The following is a 21,081-nucleotide window of genomic DNA, read 5'->3' on the forward strand; positions in this document are numbered from 1 at the left end:
TGATGTTAGCCACAATCCACATCTATCCTGTTGTTGTTTTTATGAAATAATGATGCAGTATTTGAAGTTGTAACCAGAGTCTGTGAAAGAAGCTTTCCTAGCTGCTTTTGGTAGCTTTCTAACCAAGTTGGGATCGCAAAGCAAAACATAAACCACAACACACTGTGAATCTTCAGTGGGTGTTAGCCTAATGCTTGTGGTGTGAGAGATCTTGTGGGAAATCACATTAAGTCAAGACTATTGGAATTCAGGAAAGAAAGTGTTTCCTCAGCAGAAAGAGCTGTGTTGGAGTCCAGTATAACCTAGAAGTTTCATGCAGGTGTGGCAACTTTTGAATATTATTGTACCTCAGGTGTTTCCCATAGCTTAATGCTACCCTAATAACATATGGCTGTATGTTGGGTTTCTATCATATAGACTCTAAGGAAGGCAGGACACCAATCTCCTGTAAGCTGATCTAACCAATCTGGACCACAGTACACTACAATGAGAGAACATCTGCTTGTAGGTCAAATAACTTCACCAATCTAACCAAACCACACTTTGCAGTAGAAGATCCCCATTCCCTCAAATGCCCAGTGTGACTGGCCAAGCTGAACGGTAGGAAGATTTCCTCTCAACCGAATACCAGTTAAGAGTATAAGGAAAACATCTACTCAGTGATGTGAACGAAATTATGCTAGGAACAGCTATTAAACAAACTGGTTGTAACTGTGTCCCAAATATCTCCCAGAGGAGGAAGTAATGTGGGGAGGGGAAAACATGAAGCTTATGTTCAGTGTGGTGGTGAATCAGACAACTGAGAGTTAATCACACGACATCTTATCCAGAAGGAGTTAGCAGAGTTGCGGTTAAACTGGTCATGCAGAGGTTGCAGAGGCCACCCCCGCACCCTACCCCTGGCTCCATATCAGACCTTTGCCCACATTCAGCATCTTAGCAGCTCCAGTACTGAACTTCTACCCACATTCCACATCATTTCAAGGCTTCTCAGTGTATTTACCTGACTGCAGCGAGAAGCCCCCATCCATCCTTTGTGCTGGTCAGTAGAAACAGTCGGGAAAGAGGCTCTGGAAGTGGTGCATGTGGCCCCTACACCAACTGTTTAATTCCAATGATAATAACACGCGAGTAGGGGCTACCCTCTTTCATAACTGTATCCGACTCTTACTTTGAATGCAGTAATGTTCTTTGTTTCTACAGATCCAGAATGCTACACTTCCCCCCCCCCCCCGACTTCCACAATGAATTTCCAGCCAAGTCTTTTACCAATCTTCTTGCAAAGATTTTAACGGTGTGTGTTCACATTGTGAATGTTTACACTACTAATTCTTCTCTGTCAGGTCTTTGAGAGTGAAAGAGAAGAGGATATACTGTAGCTGATCTAGGTGAGGTTATTGCAACAGAAAGCAAGTCAACTTGGAAACATAGTTTATTTGACAAATATCAACATTGTTCTTTGTCATTCAATTTCCTGTAGCAACTGGAATAAGAAACATGACTACAGGGATGAATCACTTTGTAAAAAAAATCCTAAACATCTGATATTACAGGAGTAAAAATGGATATGTGAATGCATGCAGACACACACACACAATTGCACACAACTACTTGAAGCAATTTTTAAAAAATGAATAATTCAAATAAAGACAAAACATTTCACCAACATTTTTTGGTTCATGTTTCTATGTTGGGCATTTAGTTTCCACACAGCTACACTCATCTACATGAAGATATGTGTATTTCATATGCCTCCTTTTGCTGCACACCAGTTCCACTCTCACTTCATGGTATTTTGTGGCATGGCAACATGTGCATCCATGCTTCATTTTGTGAGTGTCAAAGGAATATCTGAGGGAGAAAGCACAGGTGAAACGTTTTGACTGATGTTCCTCTTTACATGAAAAGCAGCCAGTGGTGTAAGCCAAGAAATAGTTTTCTAGCATTTATTCATTAACTAAGTGCACTGGTCTGTGTTTTTGGTTTAGCCCGGCCTTCATCAATATGGTGCCCTCCACATGTTTTGGACAACAGTTCCCACCACCCCTGACTGTTGGTCATGCTGATTGGTGGGGATTGTAGTCCAAAATATCTAGAGGGTGAAAGTTGGTTTAGGTCATTATGCTCCACTTTCTTCCCTCCCCACCAGTGTTCCATGCTAAAAACATTGAAGAAAAAAGGATGGAGATTGTGTGATTTTAGATCTCTGGGAAACTCTGCTTCTACTTCCGCTTCTGTTGTCCCCCCAGATCTGTGCACAATGTTAACTTTCTTTGACTGTGGCTTGTAAGCCATTAGGTGGCTTATAAAACTCATAAATAGTGTCACTATCAGCAGAAAAAGGCAGCAGCAAGGTTTCCTAATCAATATCTGCTTCCATTGCTAATAGAGGGGTGCATGCTGCTTCTCCTGCTGTCCAGCTCTACCAAAACAACAGGGGGAAAACAGAAAGAGGAATTGCAGAGTCCCACTGAGTTCTTGACAGGTTGTAGCCTGATCTATAAGAAGACACTGGGTATATACATGTGTCTCTCACAAAGGAGAAATGCCCATGTAGATCACAACATTCAGTGCTTTTGTACAGTGTGACAGTTTGAGTCCTGATTATCAGAAGCTTTCCGCTATATTCAACACCTGACTGATTCTGAAATCTTAACCTAGGTCTTGCTCAAGCTGCTTAGATACCACCTACACTTTGGGGGTCCTACCCCTGTGCACTAAATTAACAGGCTGTTAAAAGAACTTGCTAAAGGCCTCTCAGTGCCTATTCTTTTGGTGTAACACCCTTGGAAAATAAGGAACATGTTACCACTACTTTTCACTGGGTAGGGGAAACACATTCTTGTTTAATTTATTGGAACATCCAGTCAAGTGATTATGTCATTATACCAAAAACCAGCCTTTGGAGAATAATTTGACGGCCAGTTAATTTGTATTATCCTGGACTCGTGGCAACATGCCAGACAGGTTGACCCATAGAGACCTTGTGCACATACTAAAGCAGTTGTGCCATTGGCTCACCTTATTTTTCCATAAATCTTGCAGTAAAATGATAAAATGTTGAAAGTCTCTGCATGTGTAGTGAAGCAACCATATGGTACCAACATATCTGTGTGTGCAAAGTGGGCAAATATGAAACTCAACTACTTGTTACAAGTCCAGGGTGACTTAATAGTGCAACTATTATTTGCTATTTTACAGAGGGTGGCAGTGGCAAAAACTGAGGTATATTCGTGCTCCAGGCTCATTTCCAGAAAATGGTAAGCAAAGAGGCACAAAGAGGGAATGCTGTGTCTGTGTTGTGCTGTAGAAGTCAAGTTGACTGAGATAGGTGGAGCAATCTTTTACTTACACAGAGTAGGTGTTGCAGGATCCTCCACAGGAAGGAACGTTGATAGGCCTAGCTGATTTACAATTCTTATAAACAATGAATTGCCTCTTCAGATTAATTGTACAATTATGTGACAAGGGGGTACCTGAAAATGAAAGGGAAACTCAAATAACTTTACCTGATTGGAACTTAAACTATCAGGAACCAGCAGCTTTGAACTTAAAAGCAGTTTTATCTATCATTTCAAATGTAGCTGCTCATTCCACCCCCACCCCCCCAATATATGCATTTCTGTAGACATTGTTTGGTTGCAGGGCTACATTGTAAAATTCAAATAAGTGTGCATTTCAAAGGATGATTCTGTTTTGGTTCTCATATTGTTATGGAAAGTGCAATTTTGATAGATTCAGCTTTAAACGCAAACTGAATCAAATATTTTCCCCTGCCCTAGATTTAACAGGCCTCTTTGAAGAACTTTAGATAGCTCTTCTTTTTGCTCTAATGCTATTGTTATTAATCAGCTGACATCACAGAAAACAGATTAGAGAAATGGATTTTTACTGGTATTCCATTGTGGTTTTGTGGTTTGGTTTTGTGTTATTGTCCAGGGGCTGTCAAGAGACTGCAGGTTCTTCCACAGGTTAGGAAAAGGACTCGAGACGTGAAATGCAAATAGCTTTTATTCACAAAAGTAAAAGCACAACCAAGTTCATCTAGGCTAGTCTCCCCTAGTTGAAGACATTGCTGGAACTGGCATCTGGCCCCCCTTCCCTCACTCTGGACTCCTCTCAAGTAGCCATAGACTGCAGCAAGGGAGAGGGATTCCCCTCTGGGCCCATCTGGCCCGTTGCTCAGCAATGGGCAGGACTCTTCATGATCTGGGTGTCAGTGGAGGAGGAGAGCTAGCTGGAGCAGGACTGCTGAGCAACAGAGGCAGTATCTGGCTCCTTGCTGTAAGTCTGAGCTCACGGTGCCCAGCCCTGTCCTGGAATGGCTTTCTTCTTCTGACTCTCTATGTTCACGCAAACCTCCTGCTTCGATCACCTCCCAGCTTGCCCCTTCTGCAGACTGGACCTCCATGTCCTGGGCCCAAGTCTCTTTCCTCTGTGTCCTCCCTGGGGGGCTCTTGGAAGGGCAGCGCCCCCCCTCCTCATCCAGCCAGTTCCTGACAGTTATGTGCAGTGCTTTTTTTCTTAAAAAATGTTTAGGGGTACTCTCATTTTGACTCAAGAAAATCACAATTTTATAGTTCAAATCAGAAAAATAAATACAGTAAATAGACAAAAGTACAAAGATTCACAAAATGTTTAGGGGTATGCATACCCCTGCATACCCTCAGAAAAAAAGCACTGGTTCTGTGCAAACTGGGACTTTATAAAAGCTCTTTCGCTTTCATTCATCAACTATTGTAAATAACATACTCACATATCTCACAGCATCCATCAGCAGCAGTTTGAATAGTTGCCTATTTTGAAAAGAAACATGAGAATATGTCACATTATAATATTAGTGCTTCACATCTTAATATTTCTTTTTTTGCAGGTCACTCCTTTTCCTCCTTTATGTACAGATTATAAATCTTTAAATCCATCCATTTTGCACCTGCTTTGTTCCTTCCTGCTCCTCGCAGCTAACTCTGGAAGGCTAACCAGCGATGATGGTTTATTTCACTCGCAACCAATCATAACCTGAAGTCAATATTCAGGAATATGCAGCTGTTCCATACAGGTATTGAACCTGCAGCCTTGGCATTATGAGCACCCTGCCCTAACCGACTGAGCTATCTGTTAGTGGGTTAGTGACATAGATCCCCAAACACAATCCAGCCGGCCTCCTTTTGTCTGGCTCTGGAAGCCAAATGGGTAAATAATAAGAAATAATAATAATAATAATAATAATAATAAATTTTATTTATATCCCGCCCTCCCCAGCCGAAGCCGGGCTCAGGGCGGCTAACAACAATCAACAATCAAACCATCAGATATTCACACATTCTAAAAATATTACATTATAAAAATCAATTAAAATCAAATTAATGGCAACTAATTAAGCAAGATTCTAAGCAGGTTGCCAGAGGAGGGAGTCAGGCTGCGCCCTGACCAAAGGCCTGGTGGAACAACTCTGTCTTGCAGGCCCTGCGGAAGGATGTCAGGTCCCGCAGGGCCCTAGTCTCTTGTGACAGAGCGTTCCACCAGATTGGAGCCGCAGCCGAGAAGGCCCTGGCTCTAGTTGAGGCCAGCCTAACCTCTCTGAGGCCTGGGACCTTGAGGATGTTATTATTTGCAGACCGTAGGTTTCTCTGTGGGGCATACCAGGAGAGGCGGTCCCGTAGGTACGAGGGTCCTAGGCCGTATAGGGCTTTAAAGGTTAAAACCAGCACCTTAAACCTGATCCTGTACTCCACCGGGAGCCAGTGCAGCTGGTATAGTACCGGTTGAATGTGATCTCGCAGCGAAGACCCCATAAGGAGTCTCGCCGCGGCATTCTGCACCCGCTGGAGTTTCTGGGTCAGTCTTAAGGGCAGCCCCACGTAGAGCGAGTTACAATAATCCAGTCTGGAGGTGACCGTCGCATGGATCACAGTGGCTAGGTCAGGGCGAGAGAGATAAGGGGCCAACTGCTTAGCTTGGCGGAGATGAAAAAATGCCGCCTTTGTTATAGCTGTAATCTGCGCCTCCATAGAGAGGGAGGTATCGAAGATTACACCCAAACTCTTAACGGACGGTGCTGGCACTAATTGCACCCCCGCAAGAGATGGGAGTTGCCCCCTCAATCCCATATCATCCCGCCCCAGCCAGAGGACCTCTGTCTTCGAAGGATTTAACTTCAACCGGCTCCCACGTAACCATCCAGCCACAGCTTCCAGGCATCTCGCCAGTGTATCGGGGGCCGAGTCAGGATGGCCATCCATCAACAGATAGAGTTGGGTGTCATCGGCATACTGATGGCAACCCAGCCCAAAACTCCGGACAAGCTGGGCGAGGGGGCGCATAAAGAGTTGAACTGATAAAAGTAAGCACTGCTATAATAATACTCACTGGGACACAGTTTGATCGATCAAACACTGGGCAAGATATTATTGTGGTACTCAGTATAAATTGATCTGATACCCTGGTGCATAGATACTGAGTACAGTTATCCTGTGGATCCTTGTAGGTCTTCCCAACCTGTAGTAGAAAAGAATATCCAGAAATAGGTGCTATTGAGCAAAAGAGCTGATCTTCATCTAGATTTTCCTACATTTTATTTTGTTAAAGCCCCTCACGCAAGTGTTCATTACATGAATGGTGCAGTGCCTAGTTTGGCTTGATAGTAGCTGACTACAGAAATAGAATAGGAAGTTGTGTTTTAACCACAGCATTCACTGGTGGTTTCTCTCCTGTTCTGAAGATCAGGAGGGTCAATTCAAATTCCCTCCTTTCCCACAGACATCCTGGGTGAACTTAAGTCAGCTGCAAATCTTTCTTCCTTAGTGCCTGTCCTATCTGTATGAAAATTTGTTTTCTTCAATACCTGCATTTTGGAATGTATAGAAGTATCTCACTATTGCTAAAATCTAATTTCATGAAGGCATTATATTCTATTGTTACACATGAAGCATTCTCAGTTTTCAAAGAGAAGTCTCCTTAAAATTGTGTTTTTGAGCTAACTGAGTAATATGGTCACAACAAAACATAAAGAAGGTAAACACGTACCTCAATGGTCACTATCCCAGGTGAAAGCTTTGTCACACATGCTGTCTGCACACATTCACCACAGCATTTTCCTTCTTTCTGGATATAGTGGAACCCCTGAGGATGAAAAGATGCTGATGGAAGGGATGGAAGGAGCTGCCAATTTCAATTCCCCCAGTTTCACGTTTTTCCAGTCTTAAATTCAGTGGTCCACATTTTGCGTTATAAAGAAAATCCTCATGAAAATTCACCAGCATTTCTCCTTATAAACACATTTTTCCATGCAGTTTTGACTAACGTTCACATTTTTGCAAGTGATTTTTAGATTTTGGGCAACCCCTACTTCAGATTCTAATGGACCTCCCAGTTTGGGGTGGAATCTGGAGTTTTGACTGGAAGCCCAGAAACTACTTTAATCCACAGAATTGTCCTTCAGGCTTCCTATTCTGTCTAGCTCAAGAAATATCAGTCTTAGTATCTGAACCAAACATGATCATTATCTAGCAATTTTATTAACTAGCTGGTGTTAATGGTAGGCATCACAGCTCTCCCCTAAATTTCCATTCTGGTGTTATTTTACTTAACCCCCATCTTTTGGAATCACCATGTGTTAGTCTGTTATATGCAGTGATGGATCATCTTCAAGGTGCTTTGCCCATAATGTACATAAGATTCATCAGATCTTCTGCTTTTCTCTCTATGGAAAAGCAACCTTTTATGGAAGCTTTCTCCCAGTGCTTCTCTCGGGAATTGTTGTTGCTGTTAACTACTGTAGTAGGGAAGCCATTTTCCAACCAGCTGCTGTTCACTACATTTGTCTAACCACAATAACAATGGCAAGGTAAGCTGAGTCAGCAACAGAGGAGAAGTTAGTCATCAATGTGTCTACCTACCTGTTGACATTCAGTAGAACAATTAATTGGAGTGCACTTAATTTTATTGGTTTGGGTTTTAGGATCCTGTGTTACAGTGCAAAAGCATTCATCACAAGAGTCTGAAGGTACCACTGATCCAGGCTTAAACGAGAGATGGTAAAGCAGAAGGGGAAGAATCTGGTAAGTAAATCCAGCATATTAACACAGAAATGCTATTAAGCAGCATGGGATTAGTGAAAGGGTGTATTTAACTAAGTCATACTCAAACTAGACCCATTGAAAGCAATGGACTTTAGTTCTAAATCCACTGCTTTCAATGGGTCTATTCAGAATAGCTGGATATAACTCAAAGACTAACAGCTAGCATTAAAATAATTATTAGATTTTCAAGGCCAAAGAAGACACTATATTAAATTTCAAATTTCATTTGCATATTTTAAAAAGCAGCTATAAAAGAAATAGCCCATTGAGGACACTAAAGAGCCCACCCTTTAGGTTAAAAAGTTCTCCCACCCCTGAACTAAAGGAATATCATAGCAGTGAATTAAAGCAAGCAGCAGACCTTACCTGATACTCAATTCCTTTAGATACACAAACATTTTTTGGTTCTGGAAGTTAAAGAAAAATAATGCTCAGAAATGCTGAGATTTTCTTGACTTCTCTCCTATGGATTTCCTGGGTTCTTTTCTCCTTTTTCTACTATATTAGTTGTAGAGAAGAATCACTCACAAATTAGTAACAAAGCATTTTGATCCAGATAGTGAAAATACACATAATATCCCCTTATAGCCAAATGTGTTTTTAGCATTTTGTGACTAAGGCTGCACACATACACAGATAGCATGTTATTCTAAAATCAATGGAGAGAGAGCACATGTTTTTTCAACATGGTCAACACTCAGTCTAGATCTATTGCGTATATTTTGCCCCAGAAGAGTGCTTCTTCGGAAACTAGTTTCATTCCAAAAATAAAAGCTCATTGCAGATTGATTCTGCATTTCCCCATAGGGTGCCCATTTGAAAACAGGTGTAGGTGTTAGTATCCACACCTGCCTAATAATGAGGTGGATGGGTGTACACCATGATCCCTTTTCATTTACCCAGGGTATGTAGAGGTAGAAAAAGCCACTCAAGGGAAGGTTTTTCAAACACATACCAAGTAACAACTCCTACCTCCTTGGGTGGCATTATGTAAAATAAATCTAGATTTAAAGCAGCATGTACAGGATGAGCATAAATGATTCCAGATTGGAGTGTGTGGACCTACCGGTATATTTTCCCCTATACTGTACACATAGGGTAGTGTGTATGTTGCTTAATTGTGCTTCCACTCCAAAAATGACATGTATGTGAATTTAGTACTTACTACAGACATGAATGGGACAACAGGCACCATCAGAAGCAGTTGCTACAATTTGGAAGCCTGGATTGCATTTCTGTTTGGTTAGAGGACACGACTTTTCATTACATTCTGTGAATGAAGAAACAGATAAAATATGAGACATTCATTTTTTCTTGCATTTCGATAATGTTGTAGGTAGAGAAACCCTCTATTCTTCATGGGCTGGCAACAATCTATTACTGCTTTTTAAAATACTATTTACCTATAAACATTATACCCCACCACCCAAGCTCAAGGTGGCATACATGGTTCTTTCTCTACACAACCCTGTTAGATAGGCAAGGCTGAGAATGACTGATACATGTACTTCGTGGCTGAGTGGGAAACTGAACCCAGGTCTCCCCAGTCCTTGTCCAGCACTCTAACCACTGCACCACACTAGCTGGTGGTGATGAATATTTTTGAACAAAATATTCTGGATTACTCATGCAGAACTGGTGCAGTGAGGACAGCATGCATTTTCTGTACATTATTCCAGAAAACATACAGTCTTTGTTCTGCATTAGTAAATGCATCCCTAAAACTTACTGAAGTAAATAAGAGAACAAGAAGAACATACATTTAAAGAAGATTGGGCAATGTTTATTGTGAATATATGGGGGGCAACTGTGTACACTTGATAACGCTGGCAGCATTAAGATAAATTCAACAATGTAAATAAGTTTTGATGGATGTAATAATGGAATACTGAATGGTTTAGTTTATGTAAAATATGCAGGGATTTATGGTATATAAAATGAACCATGGAAAGAGAAGAAGGGAAGTCACTGATATTTTAAGGATGTTTAAATGAGTATTTAAAACTGTAAAACAAAAAATCTAATAAAAATTCTATCTATCTATCTATCTATCTATCTATCTATCTATCTATCTATCTTACTGAAGTACTTGCTTACCACACACTATCTCTGTGCAGCAGGGATCTTCTGGCTGTATCTGCACTATAGGTACAAATCCTTCCCTTGTGCAAGTGATTGGCGGAGATCTTGCACAAATGTGGGGGGAACAAGAAATATCCAGTGTCTCCTTGCTACAGGTGCAGACCTGACAATCTTTTTCCCACCTCTCTCCTGGCTGTATAATAAATGATAATAAAGGAAATAAAGGGGGAAAAAATAATAAAGGAAAAAAATGTTGACCAGAGTAATTAATCATTCTGGGGCTGAGTTTCTGCTAGAGTTTTTGATGGGGAAAGACCACAGCTCAGGGGCAGGGTACATGCTTTGGTAAGACTGGGATGGATTCCTATCTGAAATCTTGGAGAGCAAATGCCAGCTAGCATTGACAGTTCTGAGCTAGATAGACCTGTGGGGAAGTGTGTCTATTGTAGGGTTGTTTTGAAACTACTTAGTGTTTTTGTACACTTTCCTTCCTCAAAGAAAGGCATAGTGGGTTGAATCTAGTACAGTCACTGAATGAGTGGAACAACTTCCACTTGTGCAGTGAAACTTCCTCTCCTTCTCCTTCCCTGTACACCTCTGCCTTAATCTGCTCTAGATGTTTGGGTGATACCTCAGAGCAGATTTGGAGGGAGTGCAGAGGCATACACAGGGGGAGGAGAGAAAAGGGAAGTTCTGTTGCACTTGTGCAGTAAGGTAAGGTAAAGGGGACCCCTGACCATTAGGTCCAGTCGTGACCGACTCTGGGGTTGCGGCACTCATCTCGCTTTACGGGCCAAGGGAGCCAACGTACAGCTTCCGGGTCATGTGGCCAGCATGACTAAGCTGCTTCTGGCAAACCAGAGCAGCGCACGGAAACGCTGTTTACTTTACCGCCAGAGCGGTACCTATTTATCTACTTGCACTTTGACGTGCTTTCAAACTGCTAGGTGGGCAGAAGCAGGGGCCGAACAACGGGAGCTCACCCCGTCACGGGGATTTGAACTGCCGACCTTCCGATCGGCAAGCCCTAGGCTCTGTGGTTTAACCCACAGCGCCACCTGCATCCCTTACTTGTGCAGTAACTTCACCCAATTGTTTCTCAATCTACCATTAAGGAGCCAACTTTTCTCATTCTTCTATGGATAAGTTAACTAATATGAAACCATGACATGTGAGTTCCCAACCTGCTATAGAATGTGCATGACAAATAAACTATTGCACTATATTGGCTAACCATAATAAGCACAGAATTCTGTGATAGTTTGTCATACAATTGCTCTGGTTCTTGCATTGTATTTGATCTGTGCCAGTGTTCAGCAATTTTAGGCAGTATTAGCTTGTGGACAGAGTGCAAAATATTATTCTGGCTGTATATCAGCTGTAGAACACATCTTCTGCACTCCTCCTTACCTGTCTCAATAGTCCATCAGTTCCTGTGCAGCCTACAAGTTAAAACAGTTGGAATATGAGACAGACCATTTCAGAAATAAAGTTAACAATACTGAAGATACATTCATATACAAATCAGGACCCTGAAAGGGTGTATGTCGTATGAAAAATCATGAGAGCGCCACGGCCGAAAAAAGCATTGCTCACATTTCTAAATTGTGACATTTTCCTGCTTGCTCTATCATCATGCAAGGATTGTTCTAAGGGGGCATTTTATCCAAGCTAATATAGCTAACTTCCTTTCCCAGTTTTTCTTCCCATAGTGCTTGCTTCATTGCTTCCTGATCCTTTCCAGGTTCCACTAATCCAGCATGCAACCTACATGCTGCATAGGCAGCTGGTGTGGGCAGGCAGTCTCATATGGGCATCTTGGGCCAGCTGTATTCCCAATTTCCCCCAATTTCCTTACCACAGACAGAAACACAGATACTATCATGGTGATTCAATTGGATCATTCCATCCGGACAGAAACATCCTTCAACAAGGATTCCTGGAATGTCAACTTTTGCTGGATTTGCACCAACAGCATTTTTTCTGTAGGATTGTGTTAACAGGATAAAGGAAAGGTCACTGAGCAATTATTCAGTTATTCATACACACACACACACACACACCATTTGATAAAGATTTATCTTGCAGTTACTCACCCACTATTGCAAGTGAGCCTTTCCATTCTTCCACATGGCTTATAGATTTGATCCCGAGAGCATCTGAGATCTGTGAAATATTGACAAATTTCATTCAGAGTGCATTTACATTCTAAAAAGCTAGAACAAATTCTAGGAAGCAATTCCACTGAAAATATTCATGCAGATTGAGCGGGGTAGTTTCATTCACATATATTTTGATGGATGCAGGGTTGTCCTGCTCCACTGTTTTTTTTTTGGGGGGGGGATTCTTTGTGTACTAACCATAATCTTTTACGGATGAGCAAATGGATGTGGTAGTGGCAAACAACACTTGCCGCTACTTGGTAAGGATGAACACATTGATCTGCTTCAGTTTCATGTCAATTGTGCATTTTTTCATTCATAAATCCAATCTGTCCCATTTCCACATTAATTAAACAAATGTTTTTATTTAAATATGTATTTTATCTCAGTGAACACATTTCTATTTTATCCTAAAAATCACATTTAAGAATGTATTTTGATTTTTTAATACAACAACTGTATTGTGAAATTCAGAGAAGTGTAAACTCTGAATGAAAATTACATTCTAATTCATACATTTGTCTGAGGTGTGTGGATCAAATCGGTCCACGTAGGAATTCATAGAAATATATTTCCTCACATGATGCAGTGCACACACACCATTTGAATGGCAATGCCCAACAACTTTGGGGGAGCCTGGCCCTCTCAAATATTTTATTGGGGGGCAAAGACCCCATGGCCCCTAGGAGTTGGCTCCTCTGTGTCTGCACAGTAGATGAGGAAAGGGAGTAGATGATCTACCAGTACAACAGTTGATAGTATAGTACCGAGTCGGGGGGATCCCATTTTCTCTGTAGAAGAGAGAGAGACCCAATCTTTTAAATCTCACTGCAACTCAAAGAGGGTAGGCTGTTGTGGGTGTTGTTGTGATGCAAAAGTCAAGGGTCATCTCTGGGATAAACTCAAGGTACTGAACCTCAAAAGCTGCCTAATAATGCCAATGGCTGATGCTACCCTGCAAAAATTTGTTGTATCCACAAAACTAGTACATTAGGAAGAAGCCTAGCTTTCCCTATTTATTTATTTATTTATTTATTTATTTATTTATTTATTTATTTATTTTAGTGTGAACATTCAGTCATGCAGCCTTCTGTCTAAAATGGTATAGCCCTCAGTGCAGAATCTCCCCACTTCAAAAGATAATCTGTTTCATATTCTAATCCTTACAGGTTTTCTGAGTTGCTGGTTTTCTACATCTAATGATTTATATCATGTTCAACTGGATGCAGATTTATAGGGATGAAGTGCCCTAAACTAGAAGACTGCAATTTGGACCTTCTTTTCAAACTAACATTATACTTTGGGAATTCAGATCTCAGTGTTCCTGAGAGGAGCTTATTTTAGGCTCGTAGAGCCAGCAGATAACAGATCAAGAACATGTCAGCTGATAAAAAGGAGTAACCCTCAACAACCCTCTCCTGGGATGTCATTCAGCTCACCACACTTCCTGTTGGCTTTGCTTCTCCAGTCTACACAGATCCCATGGGACCCACACAAGGCTGCATAGGCCTGGAGACTTCCACATTCCATGTTCTGCTTTGGTGAAGAGCAGCCATCCACAACACAGGCATCATAGTACGGCCGTGGCGGAACATCATTGTGACATTCTGTAAAGCTCCTTGTTTAATTTTAAAAAATGAAGTTTATTTACAGTGTGAACTAATGTGTTCCAAATAAGAGAGAGACAAAATAATTAAGGATGGAGATCTATTATTATTCTAAACTTGCTAACTGTAAGACTTACTTAAGAGAACAACTATGGATTGTGCTCAGTACTAGTCAGACTAGACTCACTGAAACTAATGGATTTGGTCAACTGAGCTTTGTTAATTTCTGAGTCTACCACAAGTAACACTTACTTAAATGCTACCATACCTTATACTAATAATCCCTCATAAAATACATGTCTATTATAATTACAGCGAACTGTGCATCATTACCAACTTTGCATCATTACCAACACACACTCACTTTGAGCTGGTGCATAACCTTCCTTAGCTAGTTTTTTCTACAGCAACTTAATGGAGTTCGCATGGGTATTTCTACTTCAAAATTAAACTTGAAAACATGCATACCTATTATTATTATTATTAATTTTTCAGCAAACTTAAAAGCAACAACCAAATTTAATTGCCTCAACACTTGGGTGTCCATCTTAAGATGGCTACCCTGGGAAAAGTAAATGTTGCTGCGCAGGATTTAAGTGACCAAAATAAAGAGGAACCTCAGTTTATGTAACATTCATTAAATGTAACATTCATTAAAAGTGTGCTTTACCAGATAAGTTTACATAGGGGAGGCACTACACAGGCGGCCATTTTGGATGGTGACATTTGAGTCTGAAAAGGTGCCAAGTGTTGCCCTGCATCACAATGTCTAGTGATGAGGTCCATCATTTTCCAGTCCATTGCCATTTCTGTGAAAGAATCTGCAATCTTGCCATTCCTTTTCATTGCATCATCTGTCTTTTTGTTGGTGCACGTACCTGGTCAAGATAAGAAGGTCACTTCAAGCAAAGGCTAGGAAGGCACAAGCATCTGTAAACCGTCTAGTACAAAGGAAAGTGGCAATTGCTTACCCATTGAGTCTGTGGAAATAAACATTGCTTGCCCCCCCCCTCTCTCCCCACCAATGCAAATAACAATAGGGTGGAAAGGCATGGCAGTGAGTTGGAACAAGTAATGTGAGCCTGGTAACCAAGGGACAAGAAGGCGAAAGACACACAGGGAATACTAAATTTCACATACTGATTTAAAGTAAACTAGAGGGCCTCTTTTATTGATGCTCTGGATATTCTCCTCTGCATATATAACCAAGAGGAAAGAAGAAATAAAGATGGAGGGAGAAGTCCAAATATATGGACTTCTACATATAAAAAATTGGTGAACAAAGCATGAGGAGAATGAAAGGACCTCGGCTCCTAGGAATTGGCTCCTATGTATGGAACGCTGTTTCTTTCTCTCTCCTTTGTCTCTCTCCAGTACCAACAAATATTTAAAATCAAAAGTAATGACTGAAATAAAAGGCTATAAACATAAATCAGGTGCATTCACTCTTTAGTTGTAGCCAATACTTACCACATAGCCCTTCAGTATTGTTATAAAAAGTGCTGAAAGGCAGGTTTACTTGAAAAGCAAGGCGAGTATAGGTGACATAAAGGCCCATTTCAGGTATTTTCACCACAACGTAGTGTCCAGAGTTGGTGATGTCAATGCCATCTTTTGAAAAACTCGGTGTGATTTCTTTATTGTTATATAGAACCTTAAGAAGTAATTAATTGGAAGAATCAGAGCAGGTCAAACATAGCATGTGAAATAGCCTTCCTAGGAAGTGCTATATTACCTTTCCAGCTGATGAAAAGGATACACACATATATGAGATGCTTAGCACTATGTATATTTACACTAGCACTAATTTACCCACAGGATCACTATACAGTGGTACCTCGGGTTAAGTACTTAATTTGTTCTGGAGGTCCATACTTAACCTGAAACTGTTCTTAACCTGAAGCACCACTTTAGCTAATGGGGCCTCCTGTTTCTGCCACGCCACCAGAGCACGGTTTCTGTTCTCATCCTGAAGCAAAGTTCTTAACCCGAGGTACGATTTCTGGGTTAGCTGAGTCTGTAACCTGAAGCGCATGTAACTTGAAGTGTATGTAACCTGAAGCGTATGTAACCTGAGGTACCACTGTATCTCAGATCTGTGTAATAGAAAATGGGTTGCCCTCCTGCCGCGGTGTGCAGTTTGCTACTTCTTTGTTTTTTTAAGAGAGGTGATTTTTGTGCTCTAACTCTGGTGAGGGGAACACAGCTTTAAAATGCTACTTCATAAACTGAAGTACTATTGCTGGGGGTGGGAGAGGAAATCTTTGTTTGATATGTGGTCATATAATGTTATGTTTGCACACAGAGAATCTGATCAATGTTTTACCAGGTTGCTTTCTTCTCCATTTTCAACTCCTTGTGTCAAAATGACCGTAGAGTGGTTGTAAAATATGAAAAGGCTCATAGAGCATAGAGCTCTCTCTGTGGCAGCGCAATAGTGATTGTCCAAGTAGATCCAGAAATTCTGAGAGCCAGGTATGATTGGTTTCATAAGCAGATAGGTGCAATTCCCATGGAAATTATAATAGGATCCATCAAATGTTACATAGTGTTGATTTCCCCATCCACTGCAAGCACCTAAAAGGAGCAAACACATACAATTAGAATGAGAAGGCTACAGGCTCAGAGAGGTAAACCAAACAGCTGTCAAATCCACCTGTCAAACCATCCATTCAAGTTGGAGACCATCCATTCATTAGCATACCACACATGTATCAACACATAAAATCAAAGGGACAAGAACAAAAGCCTCAAAATGTACTATAGCAAGGAGCTTGAAGAGCACAGCTCCAGAAGGATCAAGGAAATGTAGCAGCTGGGCCTGCTGTGGGTATCATGGATGCAGTAAATGTGGACCCTTGTTCTTCACCCAGCACTTGCGTGTCGAGACCCCGTAACCACCCCCTCGTTGAAGAATAAAACACAAGGACACAGATATTAGGTTAATGTAATTGGGCAAATTTTGGCCACAACTTTATTGGTTACAGCATGTGAGTGGTATTGGCTTACGCATTGGATTGACCCAACTATATCTGACTCCTGTCCGTCAGTGTATGCAAAAGGTCCCAGGTTCAATCTCTTGAAAGACTCCATCTGGAAACTTGGAGGACTGCTGCAGTCAGCACAGACAGTACTGAACTAGATGGTCCAATGGTTGGACTTTGCAGAAGGCAGCTTCAGCTATCCGTAATGTTTCATTGGGCTTGTTCTGATATTATTTTAGGCTGCATTTTGCTCTTGTGTGAATCTTCCCAGTGCCTACAACTGCATGCACAATGTAACACAGGAGCTCAGCTGGGACAGCTTCTGTGATCTCCATTCTGGACAGCCAGAAGATCACAGAAGCTAAAGGGGTACTGTGATGCTTGTGTGCTCTGTATCTTTCTACCTACCTACCTAGGTATGAGAGAAATGTTAATCTTACACTAATTTATAATTGAATGGAGCACATGACCTCCTAGATTTTTGCTTTTGCTTTAGAACAATGGAATTAGCACTTTATTCCATTATCACTTACATTGACACTCCAGAGCCCAACAACAGCCTGATGCATCATAGTTTTTCACAAGTGGCAAGCCATTGACACAGATCTTTGACTTTTGAGGTGGGCAGCGCACATCAGATACTTTAATATGGTTTCCACCTAAGCAAGTGGCGATTTGGCAGTTTTCAAATTTCCATAATTCTTGATACTGTTGATGTATAAAAGAAAGCCGCAAAAGGAATCAGTACAATTTGCTCTGCCTTGGTACTCGGTCAATTCAACTTAACTCAGTATATTTACTGCACCATAACACAACACATTCAGTAAGTCACTGAGTCTTGTCTATTTCTATGCAATACCATGCTTTTCTTTAAGAAACAGAGTTTAGATCAGGCAATAGACAGCTGCTTTGTTGTTCACACTATATAAAATATATATGTTGGTGAGGAAGAGGCATTTGCCTATTGCTTTCATAGACCTTTGATACTATTGGCAGGGAGAAGCTGTAAGTACTAACTTGGGCTGTCAGCTTTTTCAGCTGGTTAAAACTCTGATTTTTTCAAACACTGTATCATTTATTTATTTCCATGACTAGAAAGTGCAACAAATTCTATAAGTAGAAATAATAAAATATTACGACATCAACAACTATACGAGATTATTGTGCCACTTGGCTTTGGTACTTCCCTAAATGTTGGCGTGTTTCTCTGTGAGTACTGAACCAGCTTCATCCCAATGTTTAGAAGGTCAGTGGAGGCATATCCTCGCTGCCACTTCAGAAGGGGCTTCACTGTTGGGGCACAGCTGCAAGATTATTCCCAGTGTCACTGCCACTTTCCAGAAGGGGGAGAGAGGCAAGGCAGCCAGGAGGCTGGTGCAGTGCAGGTGCAGAAGTGCTCACGCCAATACACTCAAGCCAATGCACGCACATTACATTACATTAATGTAAATATTTCATCTCTAATTTGGTCATTCTAAAACTGGATGAATAAGGCTCATATATATTTCATTCATTTTGTAGTTAATTTTCATCATCATCTCCCAAATTTTCCTCTCTCCGTGTCGGGGAAATCTTATTTATCTATCACTGAGCTATTCAGATTTTTGACATTGCCAGAAGAGTAGTTAGTAGCTGTAAATGTTCGAACATTTTTACACTAATGTGTTTGATATTTGAATCAATGTGTCTAATGATATTTTGTGAAATGCTACACTGAGCTATATATTTTCTTTTATGTGTACAGCAGCGCTAGGCATTTGTAAATTATATTGTCATTTTGTTATGGCCCAGGACTGCAAACAAACTATTATCTATCTATTTATTATATGTTTCTCAAGAACAAATATGTCAGCAACAAACACTTTTCATTCTACGCTTGTAGTATCAGCAGCGCTGCTTGCTCACCTTTCTAGGAGGAATGAGGTCAGTGCAATCACTCCCAGGAGTAAATGAAGAAGCAGCTTTAGCTTTAGAGTAAGGAGGCGGCTCTTTCTCACAGTTCTGATTATTCCCCTTACAAGGTCTGCTGGGGATCATGGCAGGCTTGCTTGGGACAGGAGTGGTATAGAATGAGATACATTCTCCATAGTTGAATTCAATCTGGCATGATGTATTACAAAAGGCATAAATACACCAACGTGAAGTATCCATTGTCACAAACTGGCTACTGCCTAGAAATCAAGAGGAACAGTTAGAACAAACAGCAACATTGTGTGTGTGTGTGTGTGTGTGTGTGATGAGATACACACATTATAAAGCAGAGAATCATCCACTTAAAAAATAAAACACCAATCATCACCCAATGCCAAGAATAATTATTAATTTGTACAGATTTTGGATGAATATATTCAGAAAAAATAAGGGTGCAGTTCATGCAACAGGAAAAATGTAAAAGTCATGAAAAAAATCCAACAAGCAAGTTATTCAAGCATATATGTTTTCATGGGTCATATTTTTTAACTGTGCATCTGAAAATTTTGAAAACACAACCAGATATTCACTTTCATCAAAGCTGTCAGGCTGCTGATAGTAAAAATTAGATCAATGACACTTCATTGGATAGGATGTTCAGTCCATTTGATGTTCTAAATTGGGGTGGCTTAAGTATTTTGGCCAGAGGGCAACACTGATTCATGGAGAGCCATCTGGTGGCTCCATGTCAAAGGAAGAGCGTTCAAAGTGTAAAAGTGGATGGTGTAAGAACTGTAGTTATCATTACTGTTGTTGTTGTTGTTGTTGTTGTTGTTGTTGTTGTTGTTGTTGTTGTTGTTGTTATAAGTACCGGTAGTAGTAGTAGTAGTGCACTGTGTGTGTGTGTGTGTGTGTGTGTGTGTTTTCTCACCTCCTAAGTCATAATTGAAGCAGACCCACTGAAATTAGTGGACTTAAAGTAAACAAATGATTACTTAAAAATTGTATCCAGTGCCAGTCACATGCAAAGTAGACCCATTAAAAGTAATGGCCATGACTAATTTAAGTCCATTATTTTCTGCGTATCTACTCTAAGTATGACTTAATTGATACAACCCAATTTTCACTTTTCAATACAGGTTAAAAGAAATGTCAAGGACAAATTTTGGAAGCGATTCTCAAAAAAATGTTTTAGGAGACTGGAATTTGTTCACAGGCCACAGTTTAGCCACCCTGAACTAAATAGTGAGAAACTGTGATTGTTACTTTGTATATTTTTTTGGGGGGAGGACCTAATGGTATTGTTGCACACTACCCCAATTACTGAGTGATGCAAGATTCCAGGGATTCCAGATGCTGACACAGAGTTTGGTTTCCTTGGAATGAGGTACAGTGGAGTCTGGGATGTCTTTATGATATATGGGTGTGTTTTTTACACACATATACAACCTGAGCCTAAGATGGATGGGCTCACAGCATTAACACTCCAAGAAGGTCTGACTTCTTCCCTAGCCACAGCCTTGGATTCAAGCAGAAATCAAGCATAGCTCTGCCTTTCAGCTGCCCAGCCTGCAGCTTCTATCTCACATATGCAACTCAACTCTTTGTCTTTCTAACTAAGAGACAGTTGGAGGGAGGAACCCATTTGTTCTCTGGTGCAAACCATTCCCTTTGTTACCTTAACAGCCCATACATGGGCCATTACCAAAAAACTTGCCTGGCTATTCCAGTGATTTGAATCCCTGCTGGATCAAGGAATTTGAAGGAGCTCAGACATATAGCCTACCCCCCGCCACGCAAACTCACAACAATATGTAGCTGCAAAGATTGCAATGATTATTTGTGAAATAAATAGTACAAACACAAAATAAGTCCATGGAAGTTATTTCAAATATGTCTGCCTTACCACTTGTTATCAGCTGTCCATTTACATTACAGAAGCATGGTGTGGTTCTCATTTCTGATTTTGCTGGTGAGATGGGGGGAGCCACTGTGGTTTTCCCTAAAACAATAAGAAGCATGGGACATCCAGTTTCTTACTGAACATTTGACACCTTTCCAAAATAAACAGCAGCAGCCATAGTTGGCAAATGGCACTGACATTGATCAACATATTCCCTTCCCCCTACACACACCATGAGCAAGGAGTGAAATCCCACCATACTTAATCTGACATCCTCCTCTTGCCCACACACTGCTGTTGTCTATCTCAACAGGAATGTCCTGCTTTTCTTTATCTCAGAATGTGTGAGAA

General features: G+C 40.9%; 1 protein-coding gene and 1 long non-coding RNA gene across 9 annotated transcripts in view; one reads left to right on the forward strand and one right to left on the reverse strand.

Annotated features, from left to right (window-relative positions):
• Positions 1-161: 161 nt before the first annotated feature.
• LOC309337856 lies at positions 162-13,758 on the forward strand. The gene is made up of 4 exons (XR_014154553.1): positions 162-1,388; positions 3,202-3,260; positions 7,961-8,060; positions 13,495-13,758. It is a non-coding gene; the product is annotated as an uncharacterized lncRNA (long non-coding RNA).
• The window catches only part of LOC309337813 (mucin-5B-like), a 44,998-nt gene continuing 25,331 nt past the window's right edge, over positions 1,415-21,081 (reverse strand). For 7 of the 8 annotated variants that reach the window (XM_081854690.1, XM_081854689.1, XM_081854688.1 and 4 more), the window contains 19 exons: positions 20,734-20,829; positions 18,822-19,087; positions 17,450-17,624; positions 16,259-16,509; positions 15,403-15,586; positions 14,603-14,810; positions 13,765-13,943; positions 12,260-12,329; positions 12,022-12,146; positions 11,574-11,605; positions 10,179-10,356; positions 9,247-9,351; positions 8,448-8,488; positions 7,899-8,021; positions 7,027-7,122; positions 6,370-6,498; positions 4,757-4,796; positions 3,353-3,476; positions 1,415-1,851 (listed from right to left, as the gene is read on the reverse strand). In XM_081854690.1, coding sequence (XP_081710816.1) covers positions 1,686-1,851; positions 3,353-3,476; positions 4,757-4,796; positions 6,370-6,498; positions 7,027-7,122; positions 7,899-8,021; positions 8,448-8,488; positions 9,247-9,351; positions 10,179-10,356; positions 11,574-11,605; positions 12,022-12,146; positions 12,260-12,329; positions 13,765-13,943; positions 14,603-14,810; positions 15,403-15,586; positions 16,259-16,509; positions 17,450-17,624; positions 18,822-19,087; positions 20,734-20,829 — 2,588 coding nt within the window. In that variant the 3' untranslated portion in view covers positions 1,415-1,685. The remainder of the gene's footprint in view (positions 1,852-3,352; positions 3,477-4,756; positions 4,797-6,369; positions 6,499-7,026; positions 7,123-7,898; positions 8,022-8,447; positions 8,489-9,246; positions 9,352-10,178; positions 10,357-11,573; positions 11,606-12,021; positions 12,147-12,259; positions 12,330-13,764; positions 13,944-14,602; positions 14,811-15,402; positions 15,587-16,258; positions 16,510-17,449; positions 17,625-18,821; positions 19,088-20,733; positions 20,830-21,081) is intronic. The other variant, XM_081854691.1, reaches the window with a different exon arrangement.

This window comes from Podarcis erhardii (assembly GCF_964252035.2).
Source record: "Podarcis erhardii genome assembly, chromosome: 1".
Taxonomy (NCBI): Eukaryota; Metazoa; Chordata; class Lepidosauria; order Squamata; family Lacertidae; genus Podarcis; species Podarcis erhardii.